At 35.4% G+C, this 23,471-nt stretch overlaps 1 protein-coding gene across 1 annotated transcript in view; it reads left to right on the plus strand.

The window, feature by feature from the left end:
• Arhgap20 (Rho GTPase activating protein 20) overlaps positions 1 to 23,471 on the plus strand; it is a 119,754-nt gene that overhangs the window by 88,401 nt on the left and 7,882 nt on the right. Inside the window, exons 9-11 of the mRNA XM_076843791.2 lie at positions 2 to 190; positions 16,327 to 16,505; positions 17,650 to 17,811. Coding sequence (XP_076699906.2) covers positions 2 to 190; positions 16,327 to 16,505; positions 17,650 to 17,811 — 530 coding nt within the window. The remainder of the gene's footprint in view (position 1; positions 191 to 16,326; positions 16,506 to 17,649; positions 17,812 to 23,471) is intronic.

Genomic DNA, 23,471 nt, shown 5'->3' on the forward strand with positions numbered 1-23,471 from the left:
GGGCATGAATATCCCTATGGAATTAAAATGAGCCATCTTCGCGACACTATTCTTCTGGCACAGGGATCAAAGGACTCTGCCTCCCCTTCCAACCTGCAAGAACCCTTCCTTATGGAACAACTGCCCCGAGAGATGCAGTGTCAGTTCATCCTGAAGCCCAGCCGCCTGGCTGTGGCCCATCAACTGAATGGTGAGTTGTTTCTCCTCCTTCATAGAGTCTTCTCTCAGCAAAAGTTTTTATTCTTTTTTTTTTATCATTTTTTTATTTGTTCTAATTAGTTGTACATGACAGCAGAATGCGTTTCAGTTCGTTGTACACAAATGAAGCACGGCTTTTCATTTCTCTGGTAGTAGAGTTGCAACATATGTGCAGTAATACATGTACCTAGCATAATGATGTTCATCTCATTCTACCATCTTTCCTGCCCCCATATCCTCTCCCTTCCACTCCCTCCCCTTTGCCCAAAGTTCCTCCATTCTTCCCATGCCCACCCCCCATCCCCATTATGGATCAGAATCCACTTATCAGGGAGAACATTCAGCCTTTGATTTTTGAGGATTAAAAAGTTTTCACTCTTGAACATGAATTTAATACAAAGACCCAAACCAAATTTCCACCCAGGTGAAATACTTTCTTTTGAATTTGCTAATAAGTGTTTTAAAAAGAAAACGTGGCATTTTAGGGGGAAAAAGTTAGTTTTATAAATCAGCAATAGGCATCATTTACTTATATTCAGCAGCAAGTAATAATACAGTCAGCCCCTTCTTTTTTCTTTCCCCCTGTAACCTTAGACCCAGTGCAGAGTCAAAGGCATAGGCAATGCTACAGGTGTTTCAATGCTTTCTTTGTATTCTAACACACTCCACTGTGTGTTCCCCCTAAATGGTCACATCATAAAAAGGAGGTTGTCGGTGATGTGTGTCAGAAGACTGTGATGCCTTACCTGGATCTTGGTACTGATAAGTATGAGAATACTAACGTGAATTTCTACAGAAGTCTCTCATTGGCCTACTCATTCTGATATGTGTTTCCTTTCTCTTTTAACTACTTCATAAAAAGGTCCTAGCATGGTAACAGTGATGTTCAATGTAAAAGCAACATAATTTGTCTTCATCCAAGCTTGAGCTGTAAGCTTATTCTGAAAGTAAGATGTATAAAAAACAAAAAAATGGATAACAAAAAATGTGTGATAGAAAATTGATACTGCCTTTGTCAATTTAAACCTTCTGAGAAATCCATGAACAGTGCCATTGGTTTTTACAGATAATAAGTCTAAGAGAAAGCATGGACCTTGGGAGATCACTTTCCACCCGCCCTGCCACATGTCAGATTATTAGCATCATCTGAATGCCAGATGAAATTCTGAAACTCTTATCTGTGTGTGATCCAATTAGTGTAGCATTAATGAGAAAGTAGCTGATACTGTTTTTAATCTCATTGCATAATGAGCTTACTTTAAGAAAAATTTGTAACGATCCAAACTTAAAGACCCAACAAATTAAATCTTTACTCATGCATTTTAAATTTAATTTATATTTTTATCTTCATACTAAAATAACTAGTTTTTAAAATAATTGCAGCATAAGTGTGAAACTTAATTTAACTGTTCATCTCTTTGATTTTTATTGGGAAAGTTGTAACAACCTTTTCTCCTTTTTATTCAGCCTCTGTTCTTTATTCTTCCTTTATAGAAGCTCATATTACTTCTTTTTCTAATCCATTGAGCTCTACCACTTTCTCCATCTATTATATTAGTTCCCTCCTATTTTTACTCTTCCCTCCATATCCAACTTAAATTCTATGGTGATCATGATAATCTTTCTTGCAGACAACCTCATCTTTCTTCATCCTTATTCCTGCTTTCCTGTGCACCTAATAATATTCCATCTCTCAATGAACTCTGAGTACTGCTAGATAAAACTATATAGCAGAAGGGTAGTTTGGTACCACTATTGACCAACCTCAAATGCCCACTCCATATTAGCTGGGCAGTCTTAACTTTGCTTTCCTAAAATATTTTCCAGTTCAAATCTTTGACCTGTTTTATACAGACACACACACACAACCTTCCACACGCACGGTCAACCTTGCCATTTTCTGAGGATGACCTTAGCTCAAACTTTATACTTTACTGAAGTTGTCAATAGGTCAGTTATCTTGCACTAGTTATCATTTTCTTTCCTATAATGGTAAATTGAATTTTGGATTCTGAGGCTATTTGTTCGCATTTATGGGCCATTTTGAGGATGCTACAGTGATAAGGTGTTCCTTTCATTAAAATGAGAAGGTAGATATTCTGGTCCATTTTTCCCAGCCTGGATTAGCAATTGGCACATACAAACCAGTATTCAATAAATAGTTGTTAAACAAATTAATAGATCTGTTAGCTGAAGAGAATAATATCTGACTATTCTACTTTTACACCCATGTTTTATTAAAACTATTTCTCATGTCAATTTAGTTTAATTAATAATCACAAGTCAGAAATCCTAAGAGTTTTGCCCAATTTTGCCATTGACTTGCTCAGTTTAATTTCAGGCATCCTCTGCTTAGTTCCTGTCTGTTCTGCTTAGTACTTGTCTATTAGAAGTTAGGATAGTAGTAGTTCCCACTTTAGAGTATTTGTAGCAAATGGGTAAAGGAATGAATACATGCCACTGATGCCAAAGCTAAGCATCCAAATCACCTGTGTAATTAAAAATTATAGATGAACCACTTATTTTTTCAATACAGAAGATTTTGATTCGGGGAAAATTGAGAGTTCATAACCCACTTGAATCAAATGTATGAAATATGATATGTCAAGAGCTATGTAATGTTTTGAACAACTAATAAAAAAAGAAAAAAAGAAGATTTTGATTAACAACAGCTTTTGAAATCACTAGTTTAATCAGATCTTAATCAGCAGAATTTCTGTATGGGGTAAAATTTGGGAGAGATGTGTGGGTTCAAATTAGTTATACATGACAGTAGAATGTATTTTGACACATCATAAATGGAGTATCAGTCTTCTGGTTGTACATGATGTAGAATTACACCAGTCATGTAATCATATTTGCACATAGGGTAACTATGTCCAATTGATTATATATTATCCTTCCTACCTTTATACCCTCTTCACTGCCCTCTGTGCAATCCAGAATACCTCTAATCTTCCCCGGCTCTCCACATTGTGAATTAGCATCTGTATATCAAAGATAATATTTGGCCTTTGGTTCTTTTTTTTCTTAAAGAGAGAATTTTTTTAATATATATTTTTTAGTTATTGGCGGACACAACATCTTTGTTTGTATGTGGTGCTGAGGATCGAACCCGGGCCACACACATGCCAGGCAAGCGTGCTACCGCTTGAGCCACATCCCCAGCCCAAGGCCTTTAGTTCTTTATGATTGGCTTATTTCACTTAGCGCGTGATATTTTCCAGCTCCATCCATTTACAGAAAAATACCATCATTTAATTATTCTTTAAGGCTGAGTAATATTCCATTGTCTTTATACACCACATTTTCTTTATTCATTTATCGATTAAAGGGTACCTAGTTTGGTTCCATAGCTTAGCTATTGTGAATTGTGCTATAAACACTGATGTGGTTGTGTCATTAAAGTATGCTGATTTTTAATTCCTTTGGGTATAAACCAAATGGTGATTCCATCCCAGGTTTTATAAGGAATCTCCATACTGCTTTGCAGAGTGGTTGCACCAATTTGCAGTCCCACCAGCTTTTTCCCCACAGACTCACCAAGATTTATTGTTGCTTGTATTCTTAATAATTGCCATACTAACTTTAGTGAGATGAAATCTCATGTAGTTCTGATTTGCATTTCTGATTTCTAGAGATGAACATTTTTTCATATATTTGTTTTTTCATATATTTGTTATCAGTTGTATTTCTTCATCTGTGAAGTATCTGTTCTGTTCCTTAGCCAATTTATTAAATGGGTTGTGTGTGTGTGTGTTAAGTTTTTTGAGTCTCCAGGTGTTAGAGCTTCTATTTTTTTGTTTTATCACTGATTTCTAATTTCATTCCACTATAATGTGATAGAATACAGGGTATTATCTCTATTTTTTTGTATTTGCTAAGAGTTGCTTTGTGGCTTAAGATGTGGTCTGTTTTAGAGAAGGATCCATGAGCTGCTGAGAAGAAAGTGTATTACATCATTGATGGATGAAATATTCTATATATGTCTGTTAAGTCTAAATTATTGATTGTATTATTTAGTTCTGTAGTTTCTTTTTAAGTTTTTTGTTTGGAGGATCTATCCAGTGATAAGAAAGGCATGTTAAAGTCACCAAGTATTATTGTGTTGTGGTATATTTGATTATTGAAATTGAGAAGGACCTTGAGAGCTTGTTTGGAGGTTCTAGCAGGGGAGCACAGCTACTCGTATACCCTTGAGCGAAGAATGGTCCTCCTCTATCGGGAAAGGTCGTCCTCTTCGACTGAGCGTGCAGCTTTGGGAGGGACGCACATGGAGCGGTGAGGGAGGAAGGGAACACCCGCCTAGCCAGCCAGATCAGCCGAATCAACCCTGGCAATCAATGGGGTGACAGATGTCGCAGCCAGATCGCCCAATAGATGAATGGATTAAAAAAATGTGGCATTTATACACCATGGAGTATTACGCAGCACTAAAAAATGACAAAATCATGGAATTTGCAGGAAATTGGATGGCATTAGAGCAGATTATGCTAAGTGAAGCTAGCCAAGCCGTAAAAAAACAAATGCCAAATGTCTTCTTTGATATAAGGAGAGCAACTAAGAACAGAGCAGGGAGAAAGAGCAAGAAGAAAAGATTAACATTAAACAGACATGAGGTGGGAGGGAAAGGGAGAGAAAAGGGAAATTGCATGGTAATGGAGGGAGACCCTCAATGTTATACAAAATTACATATAAGAGGTTGTGAGGGGAAGGGGAAAATAAACAAGGAGGGAAATTAATTACAGTAGATGGGGTAGAGAGAGAAGATGGGAGGGGAGGGAGGATAGTAGAGGATAGGAAAGGTAGCAGAATACAACAGTTACTAAGAGGGCATTATGTAAAAATGTGGATGTGTAACCGATGTGATTCTGCAATCTGTATTTGGGGTAAAAATGGAAGTTCATAATCCACTTGAATCTAATGTATGAAATGTGATATGTCAAGAGATTTGTAATATTTTGAACAACCAATTAAAAAAAAGAAACCATGATGCCCATTTCTAATAAAATAAAGAGACTGCATATAGGTAGAAACAGGTTGGTCATTAGCTTCACAGTTTGCCTAGAAGTGATCTATAAATGCATTTTCCCCCGCTAATTACCATAAAATGTTAAAAGGGAGTTAAAGGAAAGTTTCCTTGTTGATCCTACCATATGAAAGATGCTATATTCTGTTTTAGCAGGGCAAATATATGGAAAATAACTAAATTAAATGTTATTACAAAAATGAAGCAGTAATGAGATTCTGGCTAAAGAGGGCACTAAATGAGAATAATACATATTTAAAGAATCCAGAACAAACAAAAAAGAGGGTGTTATAAAAAAGCTCTAGGTGCACTGTAAGCATATAGGTTTTTTTTTCCATGTGTATTTTTAAACAATGAAAGTGTCAAAAAATAGGTTCAACTGTGTTGGACTAAATTACATTATTGTATAGGCTGCACTGAATAGAACCTTTATATTATAATTATCATAGAGAAGCATAGTTTGCATCATATTATGTCAATTTATCCTTGATGAAAACCTTCCAGTGTCCTTTATTTTGGAATATCCTGTAAACAATCAAACTATCAGAATATGATTGTACAACAGTAAAATGTTCTCTTGCATTAAATTGAAGACATCTTTTTAATAAAAAATTTTAAAAATGTAAAAAAAAGAAAGAAATTGAGAAGGGTTTGTTTGATATACGTAGGTGCTCCATTGTTGGGGCATAAATATTTACAATTGTTTGTTATATCTTATTGATGTATGATTCCTTTAAGCAGTGTGAAATGTCCTTCTTTGGCATGAAGTCCACTTTATCAGAAAAGTTAATCTGACATGAGATAGAAACCCCCTGTTGTTTATGCTATCCATGGAGTGATATGTTTTTTCCCATCCTTTCACCTTTAGTCTATGGATATATTTAACGATGAGGTGAGTCTCTTGGAGACAGTATATTGTTGGGTCTTGTTTTTTATTCCAATCTGCCAGTCTATGTCTTTGAATTGATGAATATAGGCCATTAATGTTCAATGTTATTATTGAGAAATGATTTGTATTCCCATTCATTTTTGTTTGTTTCTGGTTATTAATTTGAATTTCTCTTTTGGTTGACTATTCCTATAGTGTAGTTCCTTTCTTTGCTGGTTTTCACTTTTTTTTTTTTTCATTTCATCTTCATGGAATATTTTGTTGAGAACGTTTTATAGCTCAGACTTTCTAGTCAGGCTTTCTTTTAACTTTTATTTATCAGTGAAGATTTTTATTTCATCTTCAAAACTGGAGTTAATTTTGTTGGTTGTAGAATTTTTGGTTGGCATTTGTTTTCTTTCAGAGTATGGTATATATTATTCTAGGACCATCTTGCTTTGAGGGTCTGGGTTGAGAAATCAACTCAGATCTGAATTGGTTTCCCCTGTGTATAATCTGATATTTTTCTCCCATCACCTTTAAAATTCTGTCCTTATTCTGTATGTTGGGCATTTTCTTTATAATGTACCTTGGTGTGGGCCTGTTGTAATTTTGTACATATATAGTTCTGTAAATATCTTGTACTTAATTTTTCATTTCATTCTTTAGATTGGGGAAATTTCTGATATTATTTTATTTTGAAGATCATGCATTCTTTTGGTTTATATCTCCGCACCTTCATCTATCTCCATAAACCTTAAATTTGGTCTTTTCATGTTATCCCATAATTCTTGGAAGTTCTGTTCATGGTTTCTTAACGTCTTCTCTCTGTGGTCATCTCTGTTTTCAAGATTATATATTTTGTCTTCATTGCCTGAGGTTCTGTCTTCCAAGTGTTCTTGTCTATTGGTGATGCTTTCCATTGAATTTTTAACTTTTTATTGATTCCTTCATTTCTAGGATTTCTGCTTAATTTCTTTTCAGAATCTTTATCTCTTTAATGAAGTGATCTTTCATCTCCTGAATTTTATCTCTGATTTCACTCCTTATATCATCCTTTTTGTCTCAGATCAACTTAACTATGTATATTCTAAATTCCTTCTCTTGCATTTCTTCTACTGTGGTATCAGTGGATTCTATTATTGGACCATCTTGTTTGTTCAGAATTATTTTTTTCCTTGGTTTTTCATGTTGTTTGTGTGTCTTCCCATCTAGCAGTGTGGATCTGAGGAAGTATAGTTTCTGCCCTATAAACTTATTGTGTCCCTGAAGGTTTCCAGTACCTTTCCTTTAAGGGGGAGACAAATAATAACAGCACCCAATGCAAACAATTGCAGACTTAAACCAGATAGCTCCTATTAAGATGTCTACAGTTTTGTGACAATCAACAGAAATTATATATTCAATCATTGTCTACAATATAAATAGTAAATTTACAAAAAGGGTTTACAATTTCAAATAGTGGACAAAGAGAGAACAGAAGTGTTGTAGGATATAATGTTTGTGAGGAAATAGGAGAGAAGTTAGAAGTAAAAAATTATAGGAGGAGTGAAAGAGGAATTAATAGAGATTGACTGTTAGCAAGAGAAAAGAGAAAGAATTTAGGGAAACAGATAAGTGAGAGGAAAACATGTATGTACAATAAAAATTTTAAAGAGGAGGAGGAAAAAAGCAAAAATGAAGGAATGCACAATAAAACTGTAATATGTTATTCAGAGATTCCAGCCCTCTAACTGATGCATGAAAAATACTTGGTTTCAAAAGTGGTAGAAATGTGAGAGAAAAGAAATAAAGTATTTCAATGAAAAAATGAACAGTTGTTTCCGTTGGAGTTAAAGAGTTGCTCAGCTTCCCTTCTCAGCAGTTAGGTGGAGTTGTTTGGAGTTTGATGCTAGCTCCATGCTCAGAATGATTGGGGTTATTAGGGTGAGAGGGTTAGTCCTGGAGGTGGTGCTCCCAGAGGCGGGGTATAAGCTTAGGTATGCTCTGGTCTCCTCTCTTCGCTGGTTGCCAGTTGGTCTGGAGATTTTAAGGCAGCGCATCTCTAAGGCCTAGCATTGAAAGAGTGCCCCCCAGGAATCTCCTTTGATTTTCACTCATGCGGTATAGGAGCCTATTCTTCGCCCATTACCCTACCTGTGGACCCACCCCTTAATTCCTTGTCTCTTATTTAGTCTCCGAGCTCCATGTCTCCTGCCCACTAACTTTCGAAATCCCAGTCAGGCACTTCTTCTCAAGCCAATTCTACAAGCAGCTGGATTGAAGGGGGAAGGGGGAGCCCAGGTGGGTTTTCAAGACCAGTATTCCCCTTTGTAAAACCTCTCTTCACCTTGATTTTCTCCTGGTCACTCTTTCACACAGTGTGGGTTTGCCGACCAGACTTGGGTCTGCCAGTAATTGGCTCCCCCAGCTGCTGGCCCACAGCTGTAAAATGGTCCTTTCTGCTGTCCTCCAAGAAAGATGGTGGCTTCCCTTTCTTACATGGATACTATACAGCACACTCATTTTTTCAAGCAGTGTCTCTGATCTCTAAGCTCCCTGACACACGACTTCCCGAGAATGGGAGTTCCTTTAATTCCTTTATTGCTTTACTGTGTTAACATAGGGACAGTTCTAGTTTATGCCTCCAATTACTGTTGCAGCTGTGGGGCTGAGGATCTTTCTCCCTTATTTTACTATACAATTTCTCTTGAGTCCCCATCTGTTTCAAGTGTCCAGTACTAAATTATAGTAAAGTCTCCCCTAATTCTTGATCATTCACCCACCTTGTTGAAAAGCTGCCTACTTTCCTTGGTTCACTCCACAGAGTGAAGTGACACCTCTATTCCACTATCTTGTACCCTCCCCACTGACAGTAAGATTTGAACTTCAGTATAAAGGATCCTGTGAGATTTAATTGATATAGCATTATGAGGATATTATATAGATGCTAATGTAACAAATCAGAAAACCAAATTCCACAACATTTTTATTGATGAAATTTAAAATATAATTCAGTAAAATATAATACAGGCCTACTAATGAGAAGAATTGGGGGTGATAATAAAACTGATGGTAAATCTGTAATGAACTTTTTATATTTCATCTTTAAAAACTCCTTTTTACATAGTAAATACTGCCAGGTACTGATATCATTCTATACACATAATTTAATTGTGTATATTTCTCTTGAATGACATTTATAGAATTTTGTTAGATTCTCTTCTTATTAATTTGCCTTTTAGTATATCATTTCATTGCAGATTAATTGCTCCCAACTGAAGATTAGGTGGAAATTCCTCAATTGAATGGCTAAATGGATTTTGAGGTATTGAAATTTCCTTTGCTCTTGCATCAAGATTAGTAAAACACTACTGAAATTAGTTTGAGCTCAGAAAATTTATCTGCTGTAAACACGTGGGAATCGAGAGTTTACTTCATGTTTTAACTTTTGTATATGGAGAAGCTTTACATTATTTGTGTTGTTTTAAAAGTGACATTATGCAGTAAAAGATTTGCCTTTATAATTTAAAGTTAGGTTTATTAAAAAATATTCACAGAGCTATTCAGTGTTTAATACTAGTTGAGGGTAGTTTTCTCATTCATAAAAAGTTCATTCATAGACCAGTTCAGAATATCACCATAAAACTACCACTGTTGAGCTATTCAATGGTTGTGTGATAAGCTAACAATTAGCTTGATTTGTGTTTTCACAAAAATTCATGAACAATGATTAAGTTCATAAGAGTAAGTGAAGTTCACTATTGACACTACTGATGCAGTAATACCTGATAGTTTCAGATATTTTCCATGCAGTACCATTGATCAGTACAACGCAGAATAACCATGGGAATTATTTCTTTAAATTACACCTTTTTTTCACACATTTTCACCACTATCTGATATATCTTAGATTCTACTTCAAGTGGTACTGAATTATTGTCTTCTCAATTTCTTTGAAAAAATTTTCTCCTATAGTTATCCTGACTTGTCTATGACTAATTCTTTAGTTACTTCAAACTTAGCATTTACTTTCTGGATAAAATTATGATTGTCAGCTTATCAAGAGCTAAGGAGAGTCACTGGCCTGTTAGTTTATTGTTGATATTAATCTCATGTTTTCAGTGGTTTAATCAATTCTCATCAAAACACTGATAATATTAAATTTAGTTTCTCTGGATACATTTCATCATCTACTACAAGCATGCTATAAAATCAGCTCACTATTGGTAAATGATTTTCCTTGAATTGGGTAGCAAATGAGCCACTTTGAAACTTCTTTTGTTGTAGTCTCATTTTCATTTTTTATTTTTGTGAAGAAATTCTGCAATTATGAGATTTCCATATTAAATATTCTAATTCTTCTGATCATTTGCTTTCTTAGTTCTTAGTATGATAACATTAGGATATATTGATGTGAGTTTAATCTGGTAAAGTTGACATAATATATTATTTTACTATAGGTATTATACCATTACATAGTAAGCTCAATGCTTTGCCATTTAACTCAATTAAAAAGTCATCCACACTTCACTCTACATAAGAAGTACACTTTTCTCCTGTTTCAATGTGATAATTAGTGAAAAACACAAGATATTATAGTATTATGGGTTCATTTGTCTCTTGAAACAATATTGAGATAAAATGGACTCATTGCAATTTGTAGTGCCATAAGGAAGCAGGGCAAAGCAATGAAAACACCACATATCATCCCTTGTCTCAGTTACTCAACTCTACCTAGAATGTGAAGTAAGAGCAGCCATAGACAGTACATGAACAATTGAGTGGGGTGTGGTATTCCAGTAAAACTGTTAGAGACAATTTTCAACTTAATTTTATATAAGACTAGTTTTACCCCTTTGTAATTGTTTTTCAACTTTTTGAAAAAGCAAAACCATACTTGAATCACAGGCTACACAAAAAAGATAAAAGGCCAGATTTGCCCAGGGAACATTGTTTGCTTCCTTGTGATTTAGAGGATTAAAATGAACATTTAGTCAAAAACATTCCAGCTGAAATATTCTACCAGACTTTGTAACAAAAACAAGAGCTTCCCATAAATAATATAATCATCTCTTTTAATTTGTCTTCATTCCTGTTTGTCTTTGGGAATATTTTAATTAGAAGTAGAAAAGCTATGAGGTATCTAGAAAGACTAAGAATCGAGAAATTCTACAAATGAAATTGGCCCCTGGATGATGATACTCTTCATAATGTTATCAAGTTATACTACACAGAACTGAACAGTTTATAGAATATTTCTTGTTCTTCAAAACAACCATTTAAGGTAACCTTATTACTCATTTACTCTGATCAGACAGACTGTGCCTAGCGTTATAAAGCTGAAACCTCACATAGGTCTAGTCACAAGAGCCGAGATTCAAGGACAGGAAACCTAACGACTCCATTATGAGAGTCTGTTAACACTAACTCACTTCATAAAACAGGCTACTTTATTTACATAGTTATTGTTTATCTTGCTGTCAGCATTCCCACTGCTACTATTACTGCTCTTGATATTTTTTATTTAAAGCCAACATGCTACTGTAGAAATTGAGATTATTTGTAGTACTCCCACAGCTTCATTGTGATATAGAAAATATGACTATATGATTATCAAAATTTAATGTATTTTAAATTCCCTTCTCTGTTACTACCTTCCCCATCCTCTGTGACCCACTCATCATCCCTACCATAAAACAAAATGAAAAAGGAAACCTCTTAGGAGGAAATGAATTTAACAACAATAAATTCTTCATTTCCTCTCCCTTCCCTTTTCACATATATAGCAGCCTAGTGATCTGACTTCTACTAGGGAAAATGAACTGATACTTACTTCTTTTTTAGCACATACTATAGAATTTGGCCTTATTTACCAAGTGTAGCTTTGTTATATTCCCTGTTCATCACACTCTGCCTGTGGCCTATATATTTGAAATCCATACAACTCAAATTCTTAAGTTGCTTAGTCCAAGGAATTGGATAGTTTTCATGGTCTCCAATGTGGAAAATTGTATCTTGTTTCTATGGCTAGTAAAGGCATAAAAAAGATAATTTCTGTTAGTGTTAGCTGAGAACAATAATTATACTTTTACGTTTCCTGAATAAAATAAGCCCCAGTTTGACAGATAAAGCTCCATATAGTCATTCTGAGAGATGCCTTCTCTAATTAGCTTAAGAAAAATTTCCCTGTTAAGTGAACATAGAAATTTGAAAAAAAGGTTGGTAATGACTACTTCGTATGGAGAAGATCTCCTACTACTAGATAGTCTTACACTGAAAACTAAATAGCAGTTGGTCTCTCAGAAGGCTACCCTTGAGACTTAGATTAGTGTCACTCATCTTTGGGGTGGTTGATCCTCAGTGAGACAGCTCTAGAGTAAATGGGGATGTAACCATTCAAATATTTGATCTCAAAACCCAACTCAGACATCATTTCTAGGGTATCTTTGTTTCTTCAGACATGTAGCTGCCCCTTCTGTATATGTCTCCAGAGCACTTCATATTGTAACATAAAAAAATTTACATTATGGGTTGGGGATATAGCTCAGTTGGTAGAGTGCTTGCTTCGCATGCACAAGACCCTTGGTTTCAATCCCCAGCACCACACAAAAAAATTACATTATGATTGTTTATGTGTCTACATGTATCTTTAAGACTGTTAGCCTCTTAGGCATGGGAACTTATCTCAGGGCTTAGTCTAGTGTATAGGACAGAGCAAAAGTCAAAGATTGAATGGCATAGGTACATCTGATATGGAAAAACTGTAGGGGAGTGAAATAGTTCCAGAGGTTAAGTAGGATCTGAGTAGGGTCCGAAGTAGCTCTTGAAGTTCCATCCTGAATTGATTCCCAGTTTCAGTCCCCACCCCACCCCCCAGGCTGACTTTCCACATCTGCTTGAGACTCAGGACTAAACTGGAATTGAAATGGACTTTTATGGTAGATAGTAAAATATAGAACACATATTTTTCTTCTACCTTTTTGATCCATTATTTCGGTTTGTTCTCCCATGTGAATTTCCTACTCTGGGCAGCATGGGGGGGGGGTTATATTCTTAATTTAGAGAGTCATAAGACCAGACTAGAATTCTAATTAAAACCTTTTGCTGTTGTGACCTATAAGGTTTTATGAATTGTAATACAAATATTCAGTTTTCTAATTTAAGCATGAAAAAACACTAAGCCAAAATCTTGCCAGAGTTATTTAGGAAAGTCACATTTATATGAATTTAGCTTGCTTTACATTTATATCACCCTTTTTTATGGCAATAGCATGTTTTTTCATCAGCTTTCAACATTTAGAAGGTAAGCACTATGCTCTGTAAGCTCTGCAAGAAAGTAAACTTTAATGAAATTTTCTTCTCATTCCCAGAGGGAACCTGAACTTTCATATTGAATGTTGTACACAACATAACAAAAGGCAAGGCTGCAGCTGAAAGTCTTTAGAATAAAATAAAGGACTCAATTTCTACTTTTATCTTCTGTCTACATTCATGAGATATCTGAGTATGTAATTTATTGATAGAGCATTCTTTAAAAGTGCATTAGGGACTAGAGTTGTGGCTCAGTGGTACAGCACTTGCCTGGCATGTGTGAGGCCCTGGGTTTGATTCCTAGCACTGCATATAAATAAATAAATGAAATAAAAGATCCCTTTACAACTAAATTTTTTTTAAATGCATGAAAGCTAAAAGCCTAATATGATAGTTTTAGAAATAGTAAAACCAGGTTAAATATGCATATACCAGACTTGAGTACAGGTACTAAATGTATATATAACATATATATTAAACAAACATTTGCACATATTGTTAGACATACAGAAACTCCCTGACCTTAGAAAGGTTTTTTTTTTTTTGTGTGTGTGTGTGTGTGTGTGTGTGTTTATGTGGATATTGGGAATGTCAGAATAGTAAGAAAATGCTTTAGTTGAGGAGAAGAATGATATTGTTTCATGTCTGCGTACCTCTTAAAGGCTTCTAAATCAATGGAGAGTGGGTGCTGAGAGGAGATTGGTATTATGACAGCTTTACTCAAGATCACTTTGGCCCATGCCCAATGCAAAATAGTGTTTTTCACACATTATCTTACATAACCCTCTCAATAAGACTTTTGAGAGATAAGTCAGATCCTTTTCCTTTTAAAGTTGAAGAAAGAGGTTAAATGACTTGCCCAAATGAGTGTCTGAACCAGGAGTCAGACCAGGCTACTGACTTTCGAACTTTTGCACACCTGAGTGTACAGAGATGACATACTTACTGTAATCTAAATAAGAGTAAGGTGAATCATGGTCATCATAAGGCCATTTGATAAGGTGTTGCTTGTTAGCTTATCCTCACAAAACTTGGCCTTTTTCATTTTTGGCTACTTTGAAACAAATGAAGTACTGCGTCACTTTATAGCAAATAGTATAAAAGACTTATTGAAATTAGTATTTGACAATGCTGACTCTGTTCTTGGATCATCCTCTTCGGTTGCATTATCAGGGAATTTTGGAGAGTTAAGCATCAGTGCTAGGTATGTCTGTCACATAAACAATGCCACACAGCCAGAGTTTGATGACCAATCCCATTCACTCTCACTTGCGTCATACCATGAGTGGCATTGTGGCTCTGTTAACCTTAATTGCAAGTTGTTTAGAATCTGCCCCACAAATGCCTACTTCAGGTAGCAGCCAGAATGTGGACAGAATTTATTCACAGTACTTGGGCTCCCACTATCACGTTTTCTTCTTTCTGGTACTCTCTCTTACCGCCTATCCTCATTCTAAAAGCCGTAAGAAGAAACTCAGTGGTGTATGCACTTTTAGAAAGGAACTTTAAAGGTCTCTTTTTATTTTCATATTATATGAAAACCCATTAGCTTTCATATTAAAATTAAACACAAATGACACCAAAAATGTTTTGGCACTATGGTGTCGTGAAGTCATAATTCACTGTCCATCTTTCTTTCTTCTGCTTATTTTGCTAATGATATCTTTTTCCACATAAAGTTCTTCTCAATTTTAATGCAGAGCATGGTGCCAGATGTTCCATCTGTTGAAATCTTGATCTTTCAAAATCCAAATGGAATGCAAATGCCTCCAGAATTACTCCTCTCCCTCCTACTGGGTAGATGTGATTTGCTTTCATCTGAATGCCTTTGATATTTTGTTTCCCCCTTTTAACATTTTATTTATTAATATACTGTTTTTCTCCTCACCACCACCAGCCTTGTTTCTTATTAGATTATAAATTCACTGCGGCCAGGACAAGATTCACTCATGTTTATAGCTGTGCATAAAGTTAGGAACTGAAAAAATATGTGAGAGTTTTTACATTGCAAAGGAAGGAAAAATTTTAGGACATCAGCTTTCTATCTCTGTTTTCAGATGTAGAGTGGTGAGACATCCATGATAAAGCTTTGTTTTTTTCTGGAAAACAACTTAATAGAAATAATTCCTTCTCCAGCTCCTTTCCCCCTTTTCCTTTGCTCTTCCTCCTTGCTTTTTCTCACTATTTAATTCTAATGCAATCCTCAGCTTTTTTGTATGACTACTCTTTTTTAAAAAATATTTTTTTAGTTGTAGTTGGACACAGTGCCTCTATTTTGTTTATTTTTATGTGGTGCTGAGGATCAAACCCAGGGCCTCCTCGCACATGCTACATGAGCGCCCTACTGTTGAGCCAGCCCCTACTCGTTGTTTTTAATATTTTTTATTAGTTGTTGATGGATATTTATTTATTTGTTTGTTTATTTATTTATTTATTTAATTTATATGCAGTGCTGAGAATTGAACCCAGTGCGCCTCGCAAATGTGCTCTACCACTGAGCCACAATCCCAGCCCCTAATCTTTAAACTGGAAAAAATGTAGCTGGGGTATAGCATAGTAATACTGCACTTGCCTACCATGTGTGAGGTCCTTAACTAAATTCCTAGTACCACAAAAATAAATAAAATGGGAAAATGTGTTGGTATGAATTACTTTTTGCTTTAAGTTTTACAGTTGAAATGTTCACCTTTGAAAATTTAGTGCCAAAACTCAAGGCAACAGTCTGGTAACGTCCCAAAAACAGGTAGAAAAAGAACCCAAACACTTAATTCTTCCTTAATTTGTAAAATACTATAGTGAAATTTTATAGACTGTATTGTCAGTAATAAAGAACATCTATAAGCATTTTCTCTATTTCAGCCATTGTAACAGTATAAAATAGAAATTCTAGAAATATTAAGTGAATTAAACAAGTTTTCTTAATAATTTTACTTCTTAGATTCTGGTCAGAAGACATTTAAAAGGAGAAGATCTATCATACACTGGGCCTTTTGGCGGGGCTCTAGCACTCATCTGGACAACTTGCCTTCGTCACCAACATCTCCTATGTCGGGACAGCTCTTTGGAGTGTCTCTCCCAGATGTTTGTGAGAATGACAACCTGCCAAAACCTGTCTTGGTGAGTGTTGTTTGGGCAGGTAAGCTAATGGGAATGTTTGGGAAGGGAGAACCCTAGGAGGTAAATCTCTCCTCAAATTGGAAAATTATAGATAACCCTGCCTTTGCTAAGAATCTTCATTTTTACTGAAAAAATTTAAAATATGATTGAGTGATTGTAGAATCATAAGGAAGAGATGATCTAGTCGACTGGCCCAAGAAATAGCAATATTAAACCTGTTCAGATAAATTAGAATTTGCTCTGTAGACAAAGTACCTACATTATCCCCACAAATCCTTTCTTGAACTCCAGAGTGTTCTGACAAGCCTTATTTTTAACATTTTAATAGAAGAAACTTCACAATCTTTCCTTTGTTGAAGTTTTAAAAACTGGTTTACTTTTATTTCAAGTGTTTGGACATCAAGATGTATCCCCTGGCATTTAGTTATCTTTTCTATATAGAAAAGAGTCTAACGAAAAGCACTAAGTTTGCATCTTCTCCAGTTGGTGTATTAAGTAATCACTGATAAATAACATTTATTGAATATCTAGTATTCTCCTAACATTGTAGTAAATGTGTAGCATTTTATGCTATATTTTGCACTCTAAGTACCAGACACTAGGACAAGTCACTTTATTGTTTATCCTTCACAGCAAATTAAGGGAAGAATAATTATTATCATCATCATTCTTACTTTACAAATTAAAAAGGAAAAACTTTAGAATCTTACCCAAGATTACACAGTAAATCAGTGGCATAGCTTTCAAATCTCATAGATTGCTTGTGTCCAAAACTCCCTTTACTTCCTACACTAAAAGTACAGGGTACACAGATAGAGGCAAAATTAGAGAATACTAAAAACTACTCAGCAATTTTTCAAGAATACATCGTTATTAACTGTAGTTGCCATGTTATACAATAAATCAATTGAACTCATTCTTCCTGTCTAACTAAAATTTTTTATGCTTGGGTCAATATTTCCCCAACCATGTTCCCAACCCCACCATGTTCCCAGCCCCTAGTAATCACTTCTTTATGCTCTAAAAAATTGGTGATTCTGAATCCTTCTAGCTATCCGTCTGGCTCTAATCCTTCTGGGCTTTTAAACTGACCTCTGTATGTATGAAGTACCATTTAGGGTTTTTTCCCTTTGTTTTCCCATAGGACATGCTTTTCTTTCTTAATCAAAAAGGCCCCCTCACAAAAGGCATCTTCAGACAGTCAGCCAATATGAAGTCCTGCAGAGAGCTAAAAGAGAAACTGAATTCTGGAATTGAAGTGCACCTAGACTGTGAATCTATTTTTGTGATAGCGTCTGTCTTAAAGGTAAGAAAAGTTCACCCTTTATGCACCCCATCACATAGGCACAAGACACATGGTTTGTTTCATTATGAACATTATTCCTGTTTGAAAGAGACATAATAGGTGTGGGATGTAAGTGTTAAAAAAACATTACAACATTTAAAGCTATCACCAATATGACATATCAGATATGCTTTAATTATTTCCCCTCCTACAATAATCTCATCTTCACTTCTGCCACAAAATGAAAATTTAATTAAAATTTAAAATAGTCAAAATATACACAGTCTGTTTACCATGTTTTCTTATCTCACTACTTTCCTAATAAAGACAATGTTTTAAAAAGTAAACTTTAATCAAGCTGTTGAAGATAGTTATGGAAGTTTACCATAATAAACAAATATTTGCCTTACAACTAAAACAAAGTTAGTAAGGCCACTGAAAATTCTATTTCACTAATCATGCCCACAAATATTACTTCCCTTTATTCCCTAATTCTTTCTACTTTAAGTGGAGTAGGAATGACTGCAACATCTGGACCTTCTTTTCTCTTTACCACATTGATTATTACTCTTCACCCATGTTTACTTAAGTCACACCTATAGAGAGTTCTAATATTTTCTTCCCTACACTCCTGGAAATGCCCTATATTTTGGGGAAACCTCAGGTCCAAAAATCAACTTTAAGCAGAGCTTTTGACCCCAGCAATGGTTGCCAAACACAAGTCTCAGACTCCCATCTCTCAAGGGGTTGGTATATATATTTAGGCCAGGGGTAGTAATTGTCCCACCTTGCAAGCTCAGGACCTACAGAATAAAAACAAAGGAAAACTCATATAATCCAGCTGAGTGGCCAGCTGCTTATATAACCAACTTCATATTAAAAATCAGGCATTTCTTGATAAATGGGCCAAGTCTACCCTTAAACAAACCCTGCTGTCAATTTATGCAATAAAATATCATTTGAGAGGTATTTGAACTAGAGTAATCTAATCTGTTTTGCACAGAGTTTTAATTACTGTCCAAACCTGGAATACAATAAAGATATGCATGGAATGCTGTGTGTGTGTGTGTGTGTGTGTGTGTGTGTGTGTGTGTGTATCATGAATCTTTTTCATTTAATTGGATTTTCACCCATCTCTTAATTTAGAAAGGTAAAGCCTAAGTTAGAAAATTTTTCTTGCCATGTTCTTTGCATCACCACAATTCTTGCTGAATTATTAAGTCTATTGCAAAGCATGTTCTAGAAGAGCTAAGTTGTGTTTCAAATTACAGGAATATTAATTGTCCAAAACATGCAAAACACAAAAACAATGACACTAATGGTTAAAGAGTCATGTTAAATGGGTTCTGAGTAACTCGTTTTGTTATGTAATTGTTTTACTCACATCTAATTCAAAATAGTTTCTAGGAAAGAAGATAACTATCAATTTAAAATTTGTTTTGCGAAAGTTTTCTTGTTTTTATTGTATGTCCTCCTCTGAGAAGTGTCTGTTCAGGTCCTTGACCCATTTGTTGATTGGGTTATTGGTTATCTTATCATTTAATTTTTTGAGTTCTTTGTATATTCTGGATATTAGGGCTCTATCTGAAGTGTGAGGAGTAAAAATTTGTTCCCAAGATGTAGGTTCCCTATTTACCTCTCTTATTGTTTCTCTTGCTGAGAAAAAACTTTTTAGTTTGAGTACGTCCCATTTGTTTATTCTTGTATTTAACTCTTGGGCTATGGGCGTCCTATTAAGGAATTTGGACCCCGACCCCACAATATGTAGATCGGAGCCAACTTTTTCTTCTATCAGGTGCAGAGTCTCTGATTTGATACCAAGCTCTTTGATCCACTTTGAGTTAACTTTTGTGCATGGCAAGAGAAAGGGGTTCAGCTTCATTTTGTTACATTTGGATTTCCAGTTTTCCCGGCACCATTTGTTGAAGACACTATCCTTTCTCCATTGCATGTTTTTAGCCCCTTTATCAAATATAAGAAAGTTGTAATTTTGTGGATTGGTCTCTGTGTCCTCTATTCTGTACCATTGGTCCACCTGCCTGTTTTGGTACCAGTACCATGCTGGTTTTGTTACTATTGCTCTGTAGTACAGTTTGAAATCTGGTATCGCTATACCTCCAGATTCACACTTCCTGCTTAGAATTGCTTTTGCTATTCTGGGTCTTTTGTTTTTCCATATGAATTTCATGATTGCTTTATCTATTTCTACAAGAAATGCCGTTGGGATTTTGATTGGCATTGAGTTGAACCTGTAGAGAACTTTGGGTAATATCGCCATTTTGATGATGTTGGTTCTGCCTATCCATGAACAGGGTACATTTTTCCATCTTCTAAGATCTTCTTCTCTCTCTCTTTAGGGTTCTATAGTTTTCATTGTATAAATCTTTCACCTCTTTTGTTAGGTTGATTCCCAAGTATTTTATTTTTTTTGAGGATATTGTGAATGGGGTAGTTTTCCTCATTTCCATTTCAGAAGTTTTGTTGCTGATATATAGGAATGCCTTTGATTTATGTGTGTTGATTTTATATCCTGCCACTTTGCTGAATTCATTTATTAGTTTTAGTAGTTTCTTTGTAGACCCTTTTGGGTCTTCTAGGTATAGGATCATGTCGTCTGCAAATAGTGATATTTTAAGTTCTTCTTTTCCTATTTTTATGCCTTTAATTTCTTTCATCTGTCTAATTGCTCTGGCTAGTATTTCAAGGACTAAATTGAATAGAAGTGGTGAGAGAGGGCATCCCTGTCTTGTTCCAGATTTTAGAGGGAATGCCTTCAGTTTTTCTCCATTTAGAATGATGCTAGCCTGAGGCTTAGCGTATATAGCTTTTACAATGTTGAGGTAAGTTCCTGTTATCCCTAGTTTTTTTAGTGTTTTGAGCATAAAGGGATGCTGTACTTTGTCGAATGCTTTTTCTGCATCTATCGAGAGGATCATATGGTTCTTATCTTTAAGTCTATTGATGTGGTGAATAACATTTATTGATTTCCATATATTGAACCACCCTTGCATCCCAGGGATGAATCCTACTTGATCATGGTGCACAATTTTTTTGATATGCTTTTCCATTCGATTCGCCAGGATTTTGTTGAGAATTTCTGCATCTATGTTCATTAGAGATATTGGTCTGTAGTTTTCTTTCTTTGAAGTGTCTTTGTCTGGTTTTGGGATCAGGGTGATGTTGGCCTCATAGAATGAATTTGGAAGAGCTCCTTCTTTTTCTATTTCTTGAAATAGCTTGAAAAGTATTGGTATTAATTCTTCTTTGAAGGTTTTGTAAAACTCCGCTGTATACCCATCCGGTCCAGGGCTTTTCTTGGTTGGAGGTCTTTTGATGGCTTCTTCTATTTCTTTCTTTGTTATTGGTCAGAGGAGGACATACAGTCAATCAATAAGTACATGAAAAAATGCTCACCATCTCTAGCAGTCAGAGAAATGCAAATCAAAACCACCCTAAGATACCATCTCACTCCAGTAAGATTGGAAGCCATTAGGAAGTCAAACAACAATAAGTGCTGGTGAGGATGTGGGGAAAAGGGTACACTTGTACATTGCTGGTGGGAATGCAAATTGGTGTGGCCAATATGGAAAACAGTATGGAGATTCCTGGGAAAGCTGGGAATGGAACCCACCATTTGACCCAGCTATCACCCTTCTCGAACTATTCCCAGAGGACCTTAAAAGAGCATACTATAGGGATACTGCCACATCAATGATCATAGCAGCACAATTCACAATAGCTAGACTCTGGAATCAACCTAGATGCCCTTCAATAGATGAATGGATAAAAAAAATGTGGCATTTATACACAATGGAGTATTATGCAGCCCTAAAAACGACAAAATCATAGAATTTGCAGGGAAATGGATGGCATTAGAGCATATTATGCTAAGTGAAGCTAGCCAGTCCTTAAAAAACAAATGCCAAATGTCTTCTTTGATATAAGGAAAGCAACTAAGAACAGAGCAGGGAGGAAGAGCATGAGGAAAAGACTAATATTAAACAGAGACGAGTGGTGGGAGGAAAGGGAGAGAGAAGGGAAACTGTATGGAAATGGAAGGAGACCCTCATTGTTACACAAAATTACATATAAGAGTTTGTGAGGGGAAAGGGGAAAAAGAAAAAAAACAAGGGAGAGAATTGAATAACAGCAGATGGGATAGAGAGGGAAGATGGGAGGGAAGGGGAGGGGGGATAGTAGGGGATAGGAAAGGTAGCAGAATACAACAGTCACTAATATGGCATTATGTAAAAATGTGGATGTGTAACCGATGTGATTCTGCAACTTGTATTTGGGGTAAAAATGGGAGTTCATAACCCACTTAAATCAAATGTATGTAAGATGATATGTCATGAGCTTTATAATGTTTTGAACAACCAATAAAAAAATACAAAAAAAAGAGAAAGTTTTCTTGTTTTTAAGACTATTTTGAAGTGGTACTTAGGTTTTCCTTTAATTTTTTCAATTCAATTGGTTTTGTTCAAATATAAGCTTAACTCTTCAAACTAAAATTGGACAAAAATTTCTTGAGGCACTATAACTTTGATCTCTCAGATATTTGATGAAAAGTTCATATTTAATCTATAGAATCTCAGATGAATTAGAAAGTTTTCATTACCTAGGTCCTGGTTTTGAAAGGGAGAATTTCAGTTCAATGCTTTAAGTTACTAGTTGTAATTCAGAACCAGCTCTCACATTCCTGTCAGCTGTAATGGTGGTTTTATTTCGTAACTTGTTATTCCAGCTGTGGGAGAGTTCATTGAGATGTTACGAGTTATTATCTTTCAAGTGTAGGTTTAAGATTTAATGATGTTTTTCTTCAAGACAGATCATAAGAGTGTTTTCCACCGAGATTTAAAAAGAGCTATTGTCACTACCCCATTTTTAAGAAACAGATTTTTCCCTCTCCCAATCTGAATTTTAAAGTGGGTACAGCAACTAAAATTAGTTTGGAATTATGAAAACTCAGTAGATTTACCCAAAAAGAGGTAACTTTTGTGATGACATAGCTGAATCACATTTTTACTGGAAGATATAGGTGAGGATCTGTCCCAGTCCTAGAAGAGCTTCTAGCAAAGGAGGAGATGCACACATAATTAGCTGACTGTAGCAATAAGCTGCCACAATTCCTGTATTAGTAATAATATTTGAGCTGTAAGTAGCAGGTTGTACATTGCTGCCTTCTGTAAGGCACATGGTTAAAATTATTGATTTATTTTCCTAGCAAGTTAAAATTGCCCAATTTCAGATTTTCATATGTCTCAATATTGAAAACAGGAATTTTCAAGAGGATCATCAACCATGGGTATAGTACTCAGATACTAAATGGAGTTCTCTCTGCCTACAGTTTACCAAGGTAGAGATCAGAGTGAAACCTTGGTCTTATTAATGCCATTCCAAAAATCAACACAGAATTAGCCACAACCAACTCTTTAGGACCAGGACCACATTTAGTTTACTTTAAACTTTTTGTAAATAAAGGTCAAACAGCAATGCCCATGGTTATATCCTGCTTGTGTCATAGTCTGTCTTACTACACCTAGCCCTGCCAAGATGACAGCAGAGTAATATACTAGGAGTACTGTTCCCAAGTTCCTAGAACCCAGACATCACCTAGAATTCTGTCTCGCCTGAAATACGTGAGATACCTTCTGTGGGGTAATACAGGAAGAAAAGTTGTA

This window comes from Callospermophilus lateralis, chromosome 2 (assembly GCF_048772815.1).
Source record: "Callospermophilus lateralis isolate mCalLat2 chromosome 2, mCalLat2.hap1, whole genome shotgun sequence".
Taxonomy (NCBI): Eukaryota; Metazoa; Chordata; class Mammalia; order Rodentia; family Sciuridae; genus Callospermophilus; species Callospermophilus lateralis.